The 10,920-nt window shown below is 53.0% G+C and overlaps 1 protein-coding gene across 1 annotated transcript in view; it reads left to right on the top strand.

Annotated features, from left to right (window-relative positions):
* Nucleotides 1–10,920, top strand: part of Sema6a (sema domain, transmembrane domain (TM), and cytoplasmic domain, (semaphorin) 6A) — a 77,048-nt gene that overhangs the window by 31,150 nt on the left and 34,978 nt on the right. Inside the window, exons 7-13 of the mRNA XM_013016017.1 lie at nt 1,475–1,565; nt 3,552–3,671; nt 4,136–4,224; nt 5,089–5,306; nt 7,832–7,963; nt 9,138–9,293; nt 10,371–10,547. Of these exons, the coding sequence (XP_012871471.1) occupies nt 1,475–1,565; nt 3,552–3,671; nt 4,136–4,224; nt 5,089–5,306; nt 7,832–7,963; nt 9,138–9,293; nt 10,371–10,547 (983 nt within the window). The remainder of the gene's footprint in view (nt 1–1,474; nt 1,566–3,551; nt 3,672–4,135; nt 4,225–5,088; nt 5,307–7,831; nt 7,964–9,137; nt 9,294–10,370; nt 10,548–10,920) is intronic.

Here is a 10,920-nt window from a genome sequence, read left to right as displayed (position 1 = left end):
TTTACTCATTGGCTGGCTGGAACCTAAGGCTTTCACTCATTGGATGGCTGGAACCTAAAGCTTTTACTCATTGGCTGGCTGGAACCTAAGGCTTTTACTCATTGGCTGGCTGGAACCTAAGGCTTTTACTCATTGGCTGGCTGGAACCTAAGGCTTTCACTCATTGGCTGGCTGGAACCTAAGGCTTTCACTCATTGGCTGGCTGGAACCTAAAGCTTTTACTCATTGGCTGGCTGGAACCTAAGGCTTTCACTCATTGGCTGGCTGGAACCTAAAGCTTTCAATCATTGGCTGGCTGGCGTTCTACCAACTGAGCCACGCCTCCAGGCCTCTTTAGTGCTTTTTATTGACAGATCAGGATCCAAGACTTAAGGAAAAAAAAAAAATGACAGCATCCCAGCTCAACAGCAAATTCTCGGTAGGGAAGTAGCTTCTGGAAACAACTTTGGTGAATAATGTGCCCCCCCGCTTGTGCCAGTCCTGGGGTTTAAGTTCAGGGCCTGGCACTGTCCCTGAGCTTTTTTTTTTCCTTTTTTTAACTCAAGGCTAGTGCTCTCCCACTTGATCCACAGCTCCATGTCCAGCTTTTTGCTGGTTAACTGGAGAGTTGATCATCAGAGTCTCATGGACCTTTCTGCCCAGGCTTTGAACCGTGATCCTCAGATCTCAGCCTCCTGAGTAGCTAGAATGACAGCCGTGAGCCACCGGCACCTAGCTACCCATCTCTTAAAACCACAATCACATTTCAAACGCAGCTCTTGTGTGATCCTGGACTGGAGAGTTACAGCGGAGAGTGTGTCCAGCTGGGGCTAGACCGGGGAAAGGTCTGTCACAGCCCTGAAGTGTGGGGCGGATGGCACAATTGATTGGAGAGTGTTTAATAGCAGCTTGAGTCTCTCCCAAATGTCTACCTTGTCAAGCACCTGGATTCGGGGCTGGTGGTGGGTCTCCAGTACTGTGTGAGGCAGTTACCTTCTGTCTGTCCTCAAAATCTGTGCCCCCCTCCCAAAAAAAACCTTCCAGGTAAAATGCCCTTCCACCCCAAGATAGTTTTTGCTTTTTTCCTCCCACTTTGCTGATGTCACACGAATCTGCCAGCTAACCTGAGGAAAAGTTCCAGAACCTTCCAGTAGGACTGGTCAGGCCAAACCAATCCAGACAGGAAGATGATTTGCCGTAGAGTTTGCTATAGAGATGGGGACGGGTGGTTCCCGGCTGCTGAACTTGCTCAGATTTCAGTGATTATTTTGAGACCATTTCATCTGAACCCCGACTCTGTTTATACCCCGGCCGAGCCTCAAGCAGATAGGACTGAATTTCAGAAACAGTCCCTTTCATCTCTTGGAGCCTCTGTTTCTCCCCCCACCCTGGGGCTGTTACTTAGACGGGACCCCTGAGGATCGCCGTTTGTAAGCACTCGACAAGGGCCGTCCGACGGTGCTGGTTTGCACTCACGTCCCGTTCTCCCACACAGATCGACACTCTGGAACCGTCGGGGGATGAGTTCAGTGGGATGGCCAGATGCCCGTATGACGCCAAACACGCCAACATCGCACTGTTTGCAGGTAATCGGCCTGGTTGCCCGGCTTGGGTTTTCCGGAGCGGCGGTTGTGCATAACGACGTCTCTGGTGAGCGCTCTGGTTAAGAATGCCCTTCCCACGCAACTCACCCCTGCTGGTGAAGGGAAGCCCGTGCCACACTTGGCCCAGCTTCTGTGCCCGGAGGGAAGGGTCAGGGGACCGCAGTGAACAGGCAGCGACCGAATCCACCTCTTCCTCGACAGAGGGAAGGGCGGGAAGCAGGTGGAAGCTTCCAGAAGCAGTGAGGTCCAGGCCTACAGCTCCCGGCACGCATCTTCTTGGATGTGTGACCTGAGGTGACCTGCGTGTGGCTCGCCAGGGCGCGGGTGCGCCACATGCGAGATGCTGTTTGGTAGGGGGACCCACACGTGCCCCCCACTCTCCCTCCTTCCGCAGCAAAAGATTCATCAAGACAGAGCTTGCACGAAAAACAAATTGCTTTAGGATTTAGCTCGGTCGTGGTGCGCACCGGCATGTTAAGCAGGACTTCATCCGTGGCCAGCTGTGTGTCTGTGCAGGGGTGTGTGTGAGCGTGTGGGGTGTGGGCCTGATAATGAGTGTCTTCACAAGCCCTCAGCTGTAATTTCCATCACAGCCGAGACAAACCTGCCACCCCCGGCCCCATGAGCACTTCGGCGCCCAGGGCCCCAGAGCCACCCATTTGTGGGTCCCCTGTGCTGTGGCAGGATGGAGGGAGAGGAAGGTTTGGGGGAGTTCCGCCCCCCGAAGAGAGAGGCTCAGTGTTGCTGGAAGGGAGCCAGGCCGGCGGGAAGGGCAGCCTCCCCGTCACCGGCTCTGGGAGCCAGCGCTGGTTGGGAACTTGGAGGAATTCAGCCGGGGTGTGGTTCAAGGAAGCCATAAACTGACCGGAGGACAGACAAGGTAGGAAAGGGAGAGGGAGCCGCAATGCTGGGCTCTGGAGCTGGAAGAATAGAGCCTCTATATCCCATTAAAAAAATTAAAAGTCGTGATTCGGCCTGACGGCTCCCACCTGTCGTCCCAACTACTCAGGAAGCTGAGGCCTGAAAGATTATGGTTCAAAGCCAGCCTGGGCAGAAAAGTCTGTGCTACTCCCAAGTCCCACTACCCAGCGAAATGCCAGACGGGAGGCATGACTCAAGTGGTAGAGCGCCATTCTTGAGCTAGGAAGCTGAGTGAGAGGGCGTGAGACCTGAAGTACTGGCAGCAAAAGAAAGAAAAAAAGTTGCAGTTTGTTAGGTGCGTGTTTGTCAGTCAAAAGGTGTATAGCCTGTGGTTCACATCCAACAAGGGGTAACGCATTTTAATCACGCTGATATTAATAGCAATCATCATCATCGAGAGAGTTCCGAGTTGAATCTGAGAACATATCAGTTCAGACCCAAAGCAGAGGTGGAGAACACTGTTCATTCAAGTGAGTTTGGATAAAGAGTTTTTAGAACAAACAACCACCACCATCACCACCACCACCACAACAACAAAAACCCTGTCAGTTCTTTGTATGGAAGAGCTCAGCGAACAGGGCTGTTCATAAATCACTTTGACATAAATTTATGGAGACGCATAATCAATAAAAGGGAATCAAGAAATAATATTTTTACCGCGGACATAATGATCCTTTCTAATTACTCTACACAGATTCTGCTGTTCTAGAACATTTGGTTATTTGTTTGCTCATGGCAAGGGGGGGAGGGGTGTTTAAAAAAAAAAAAGTTGTAGGGCCGTTCAGTCTCCCAGCAGTGTGATCCAGAGAAACAAACGACGCTTCTCATTTATCCTTTCCCTGAGTCGCTGCTGCTGCTGCTGCTGCTTCTTAGACGGGAAATAAAATGGCCAGGCAATTTAAAAATGAAAGCTGTTTCGCCTCCGGGAGGAACAGGGGCTGAACCTTTTCCTGGTGATGCTCGGATTTTGGCCCGTCAGCCATGACCTTCCCGAGACCCCTGACCTTCCGCGCACACCCACCCTTCACCTCTCCTTTCTCTCCCCAGATGGAAAACTGTACTCGGCCACGGTGACGGACTTCCTGGCTATCGATGCGGTCATCTACCGCAGCCTGGGAGACAGCCCCACCCTGAGGACCGTCAAGCACGACTCCAAGTGGTTGAAAGGTGAACCGTCGGAAGGACTGGGGGCGGGCACAGAGATGGAGGGACTGTAGATTCTCCATTCCCTTCGGCGGTGGTTCCTTCCAGACACAACCACGTCAGCTGCCTCCTGTGGCCCAGTAGACTTAGCTCCCCCCTCCCCCATTTTCTGTGAGCTTCTGGAATCTTTGACTGGACGGGGTGGGAAAACAGGGGAGAAGCTGTTCAGGACGACCGGGCAGTGGTACCCATTCCTCTGTAAGGCGGGCCTCCCTTGTATGCAAAGGAAAACCACAGGGGTTCTCGAGACCCCCTTTATGGTCCGTTTCTCGTGGATGGCGGAGGTGATGGCAGGTTCGAGGCGGTGGCGTGCGTGGCGTCCCGTGCGGCGCCTGCCTTTGGAGTGTCGCGTGAGGGTGGGGACCCGGGCTCGATCCTTCGGATGGCCTGCGACAGTTCCCTCCATTAAAGCACGCGTGTCTTTACAGAGCCATACTTTGTCCAGGCGGTGGATTACGGGAACTATATCTACTTCTTCTTCAGGGAAATCGCTGTGGAATACAACACCATGGGCAAGGTGAGGCTCAGCGGGCCTTGCGGGTCCCTCGGTGACCTTGTCAGCGGGTAATGACCTTGGCAAGAGACCGGTCAGCCTGAGGATGATGTGGCCAACAGCAGTCAGAAGGGAGGCGTCCACGAGACTTTCTGCACCCCATTGCTCTCTTCTTCTGCCCTCATTCACCAAGAGCAGTAGCAAACTGCAGGGAACCCCTCAAATATCTTTACAAACCGCCAGGTGTCTGCTGATTTTCTGCTGCATCCCGAATAATCCTCCAGTGGGACTTCCACCTAGTGTCTTTAGCAAAAGGAGTCCGCTTGTTTGTTTGTTTGTTTTCATTCTGTTTGGCGTTCATCGCAAAACAACCACCACAAAGGGCGCGGTTGGACGGTTACGGGTTGTCTCTGCCAGTTCCTGTCCCCCTGATCCTCAGCGATGGGGTCGCGGAGGTGGGAGGGGAGGTAGAAGCCGGGGTGGCCGTGCAGGGTGAGAGGAGCTCACGCCGCAGGCCGGAGGCTCAGACCCCAGAGGCAACCGGGCAGGAAGGCAGAGGTGGCGCATACAGAGTGCGCTTTTGTTTGAAGAAAGAAAAAGCCAAGCAGTCTGTATGGAAATGAGTTGATGTGTCTGGGAGCTGATCCCCGGAAGGATTTATGGCTCCGTATTAAATGCCACAGCCTTATCTTTTAAAACAAGCTGTTCCAACGTGGAGTTTTATACTCTTATTTTTCCCCCGCCCCATCCCACTCTCTTTCTTTCTGGCTGCTGATTTCAGAAATGCAATATGAAATTAAGCACCTTGTGGTCTCCGGGTCTGTTCGCTTCTGGCGGGACAGTGATGGCATCTCGTGGGTTTCTCTCCCGCCCTCCCCCCCCCTCCAGGTCGTGTTTCCCAGGGTGGCCCAGGTGTGCAAGAACGACATGGGGGGGTCCCAGCGGGTGCTGGAGAAGCAGTGGACCTCCTTCCTGAAGGCCCGGCTCAACTGCTCCGTGCCCGGCGACTCGCACTTCTATTTCAACATCCTGCAAGCCGTCACCGACGTGATCCGCGTCAACGGCCGAGACGTTGTGCTGGCCACATTTTCCACACCTTACAACAGGTAACGGGAACCCCGACCGTGTCCGCTGGAATCGTGTTTCCCCGGCGCCCTTTCTCCCTTCCTCTTCTAACGCACCGTGTTTGCAACGAATGGAAAACGGCCATTGTGTGTGCAGCTAAGAGGTACCCTAGTGAACGCTTTGTTTGCCTCAGGGAACGACGAATTTACGGATGCCAGGAAGTTAGGAGTCTGGGGAAGAGGAGATAATTTATTTAAAAAAACCGTATCTTCTATTTAGATGACTGTACGTAAATTCCCTTCGCGTGTTATTACTGCGTTGCATGCGTTTTATACTTGAGAAAATGGAACCAGAAATGATGATGGTAATTCCATTTCTTGCTTCAGGAATTCAATATGGAAGGTGCAGGTTTCAAATTGGGGGGGGGGGTGTTTCTCCTATTTCTCCTCTCTACCCAGCGTGACACAGCTGATCTTCCCATGACGGGATTGCTACCTTTGCAATGAAAAATACTAAAAATTCATTAGCGTGATACGCAGGCCATTTAGGACCCAGGTACCTCGGTCGACTCTCCTGTGAAGAGATTGGAGCAGACCGGGTGCTAGCGGCTCACACCTGTCATCCTAGCTACTCAGGAGGCTGAGGATCAAGGATCAAAGCCAGCCTGGGCAGGAAAGTCCAGGAGACTCTGATCTCCAATGAACCACCAGAAAATTGGAAGTGGCACTGTGGCTCAAGTGGTAGAGCGCTCGCCTTGAGCTGGAGAGCTGAGGGACAGCGCCCAGGCCCAGAGTTCAAGCCCCATGACCGACAAAAGAGAGAGAGAGAGAGAGAGAGAGAGAGAGAGAGTGTGGAGCTGGAACACCACTGTGTTTGGGAAAGTCACCCTGAAGTGAGTTCATTAAGCGAGTTGGTCTGTGGCCCAGATCCCAATTTCAGAGCCTGTGACTTTGGAGTCCTCCATGAAGTACGGATTGTCCCCGCGTCTGTCTGCAGCTAAGACAGTGAAAACGTGTGGCCATCGTAGAACAGAAGGGGAATGAGGCTTGAGGACCGTTCCCTGGCACCGCGCTTGCTGTGTAGCCAGTGCCAATTTCCAGGTCCTAGAGGGCGTGAAATGTAACTACACGCACGCATGGTGTTCTCATTCCTGTGTCGGAATGTTGGATATTCTGTATGGACTCTCTTCTCGCAATACACCATTTCCCTTCAATGAACTCTGCTTTCTGGTCCCCTGACTGCTGTAGATTAGGGAATGACATCAATACAACACGAAGTAGGGAGGAAGGAAGGAAAGAGGGAAGGATAGGAGGAAGAGAGGGAAGGAAGAAAGACCTCACAAGTTATTCTATCCTTCGGGAAGAGGTTGAAAAGTAATTGTCTGTCTTTAGTTACTTTGTGAGCACCCTTGATTCCTCAGACCGCATTTATCTAGTTGAATAGCTAGAATGAGTGTGTCAAAAGCTTCAACAAAATAGGTTAGGATGTGAATTGTGGCACACCAGAGGGACGATGTACAGAGAATTCCAAGTCTGGTGTGCTCGCTCTGCGAACGAGAGATAGCGTAGATGTCAACATTCCCACAACCTCTCTCTAAGTAAGCTTTTTAATCCTCTCCCCGGCTCTTGCTTTGCTAGTAATACGCCAATAATTGCATTAGGGAATTAAAAGATGGCATAAACTTCTCCTAATGACTTAAGAAGTAATTCCTTGCAACACTGACGAACTCACACCCACGCACCACACAGCAAGCAGGCACCCATCTCTTCCCCCGGTTACCCCGACAGTGTGGTACTCCCCTCTTTCCAAGCCTGGTTAGAACACGTGGCTAGCTGGAGGGTCAGCATAGACATGAACAAACATGGATGCAGATGTAGACAGATGAGTGAACAATTCACGCTTTCTCAACCATTGATTGGAAAAAAAAAAAAAAAGTGCCCTTATTGTTATCTAACCCTTTACGGAATCCTTTCTTTACTACGCGTTGGGATTCGAGAGACTTACATCGTTGAGCGTTATGCAACTGGACAGGAAGTATATTTAAATATAAAATTCGGATAGGAGTCACATCAGGGAATTCCTGAACTTTCCATCACCAACACAGTACTTCCTTCAAGATTCAAAGAAGAGACAATGCATTAAAAAAATAAAAAAGCTGGGCGCCGGGGGCTCACACCTGTCATCCCAGCTCCTTAGGAGGCTGAGATCTGAGGATCATGGTTCAAAGCCAGCCCAGGCAAGAAAGCCCGTGAGAGACTCTCTTCTCCAATCAACCACCAGAAAAACGGAAGTGGCGCTCTGGCTCAAGCGGTAGAGCGCTTGCCTTGAGCTGAAGAGCTGAGGGACAGTGCCCAGGCCCACAGTTCAAGCCCCATGACGGACATAAAATAAAATAAAATGGGTTGCCATTGCTAGCCTGTTCTTGAAGGCCCTTACTGCAGATTTGGTGGGGAGAAGCCTCTTCTCCGTGCGCTCGGGGTGTGAACTTTGAACTTCCCGACCTCCTGTCCCGGGAGCGTTCTGCGGTTGCCGGTCACTGACCACCGCCGTGCCGTGTTCTTTGCAGCATTCCCGGCTCGGCGGTCTGTGCCTATGACATGGGGGACATTGCCAACGTGTTCACCGGGAGATTCAAAGAGCAGAAGTCCCCAGACTCTACCTGGACGCCCGTTCCCGATGAGCGAGTCCCCAGACCCAGGTACGTGCTTGGGACACAAACCCGTGGGCCTCCAGGGTGGTAAACTGAGGGCGGTCATCTGCTATGGCCAGCGCCGTTGGTCTAGAGTTGGGGAAACTGAGGCAGGGAGAGGGAAAGGACGCTGGGCACACTCACGCAGCGTGTGAAATGATTTCTGCCGTGTCTCCCTCCCTCCCATTGTACAAGACACCCAGGTAGCCGCATCCTCACAAGTTTAGAACTTGGACCTTAGGCCAAGACGGCTCTAGAGCTGAATCCAAATCCACCCATCACCACAGCTAATTACTCTTATTTTTCCTGCTACTAGAGCTGGAACTCAAGGCTTTATCCTCACCAGGCCCACGTTTGACCGCGGAGCCGAAATTTCAGCTCCCTTTGGCATTTGGTTCTTTGGGAGGGAATTCCTCACCTTTTTTTTGCCTGACCTTACACCTGGACTGCAATCCAACTTCTTTGGGCTTTCCCAACCTAGCCGGGATTACAGGCATGCGCCGCCTCGGTCAGCATCCTCCGCTGTGATGGACCTTCCCATGAGGACTGGCCTCCGGCTGCAATCCTCCCCACCTCAGCCTCCTAAGTAGCCAGGATGCAAAGCATGAGCCACCGGTGCTGGGCATTTCCCACCTTCTGGCTTTGGGCAGATGACCCTTCTCCCCAAGCCATGGGGTTTCTCCTACAGTGCATTTCCACTCTCCTTCCTGTTTGTTCTAAGGAAAATGACCTCTCAGCAGAGAGCCCTCCACATCGCCTGCCTTGCATACCTGCCCCCAAACCTCACGAAAGTAAAGACAGCGCTTAGAAAGGAACAGTTTGTATATTGGAGCCCCAGGCCGTGCGATGGTTGCGCGGTCTTCTTTTTCTACCCTTGGACGACGGTTGATGTCGCAGAGAGACTTGGAGAGCCTCTAGCAGGACTCTGCGTTTTGTGTTGTCTTGCAGAAGTGGATCTGGCCTGGGCTGAGGGCAAACCTGGCCCGTGGGCTTCTGCGTGGCAGGGGCCAAGGCGGGGGTGGCCAGGGGAGACGTCAGCATCCCCCGTCCTTCCTCTTCTCTGCCCCGTGGCGGATAAATTCCCCTTTCTGCCAGGGGCTTAGGGAAGCAGTTCATTCAAGAAGAATCTTCCAGAAGGCATAAACTCCCTCCCTCTTCCTCCTGGTGTTCGTTTCCGTTCCAGGCCGGGTTGCTGTGCTGGTTCCTCGTCCTTAGAAAAATACGCCAGCTCCAGCGAGTTCCCGGATGACACCCTGAACTTCATCAAGACGCACCCGCTGATGGACGAGGCCGTCCCCTCCATCATCCACAGACCCTGGTTCCTGAGAACCATGGTCAGGTGAGTGCCCGAAAGCCAAAGCCGCCATGCGTTTCCCTCCCGTCTCCCGCTGGGCCCGGCCCGGCGAACCCCGCCCCCACCTGGTGATGAGCCGCGTTCCCCTGCAGGAAGAGCGCTTTCCAAGGCTGCGCTGTGCACAGCCCAGCAATTGGAAAGGAAAACCATTCCCTTCCCGGTTAGTTCCTGGCCCCCAGCTCATGTGAATCATGGAGAAGAGGCTGAGCAGGGCCGGTGGGGACCGGGTGGGGGCCTGTCTCTGGCGGCCGCCCCCTTCTTCTGAGGACGGCATGTGTTCAAACAAGGCCTCAATTGCCAAGGGCCGCCCGATGTGTGGCGGGGCCACAGCACGAAGCGATCATTTCCAATTCCCGGACTTGATTGAAACCTGTGTCCTCCTCCTCTTCCCGGCCTGGTGCTCAGGGCTGGTGAAGATCCCATGCTGGCGTGGGTTCCCGCTGCATTTCCCCTTCAGAGGAAGACAGTGCTCAGGAAGACTCAGCTGATCTTGCCCTGTGCTTGTGGCCTCACCCCCAGCTTGTCCAGCCTTATGCACCCGCAAGACTCAGCCCCACCCGCCTGCCAGATTCAGCGCCCTCTGCGCCCCTCTACATTCGGCTTTTCACCTCTGCAGGGAGAGCACGGGGCGGGGAGGGAGGGAGAGGGGGGTGATGAGGCCCTTTGAAGCTACAAAGAATGTTGCATGGGTTCGCTTATGCTCTCAGTCTGGGGAGCAGCCCTGGGGGAGGGATGGCCACCGAGAGTGGTTTCAGATGATCGCGGGTGTGTGGTCCACACACTCACACACACTCACACTCACACTCACACACACACATCCTTCTTTCCCCCTCTTGGAGCCGCAGTCACAGGCTGCATCTGGATCTGCATCCAGGGTTGCACAGACCGAAAGTATTCTATTTCCCTGCGCATATTCTCCTTGAGATTATTACTAGAAAGCGCTGTCTCACACAACTGTGTGAAGTGGAAAACGGCCCCCCCCCCGTCATGAGAGACCAGCGAGGACGTTTAAAAAAAGACAAAACCCAAAAGCCAACCAACGAGGCGACCCTGTCATTTTAGATACCGCCTGACCAAAATCGCCGTGGACACGGGCGCCGGGCCTTACCAAAACCACACTGTGATCTTCTTGGGATCCGAGAAAGGAATCATCCTGAAATTCTTGGCTCGGATCGGAAATAGCGGCTTCCTGAATGATAGCCTTTTCCTGGAGGAGATGAGCGTTTACAACCCAGAAAAGTGAGTGCAGTCTGCCAGACTTTCCTGGTAATCATTTGTGATACTATTACAGGCCCTGGGCACACAGAGAAAAACCATCGTGTGGAGTTTAAGTGATTTTTTTTCATGCTGTCTGTTAAAGAAAAAAAATTTAATTTTGTTTTTGGTGCCATTTTGGCGCCTTGAACTCAGGACTTGGGGTGCTGTCCCTGAGCCGCTTTTACTCAAGGCTGGCGCCCTTACCGCTTGAGCCACAACTCCACCTCTGACTCTTTTGGTCATTGATGGGAGGTAAGAGTCTCACAGGCTTTCCTGCCTGGGTTGGCTTTTGATCTGTGATCCTCGCATCTCAGCCTCCTGAGTAGCTAGGATTTAGAGGCGCGAGCCACCGGCG

Source organism: Dipodomys ordii, unplaced genomic scaffold (genome assembly GCF_000151885.1).
Source record: "Dipodomys ordii isolate 6190 unplaced genomic scaffold, Dord_2.0 Scaffold29, whole genome shotgun sequence".
Classification (NCBI taxonomy): domain Eukaryota; kingdom Metazoa; phylum Chordata; class Mammalia; order Rodentia; family Heteromyidae; genus Dipodomys; species Dipodomys ordii.
Note: the sequence above shows the minus strand (reverse complement) of the source record. Positions and strands in the feature narration are given on the sequence as shown.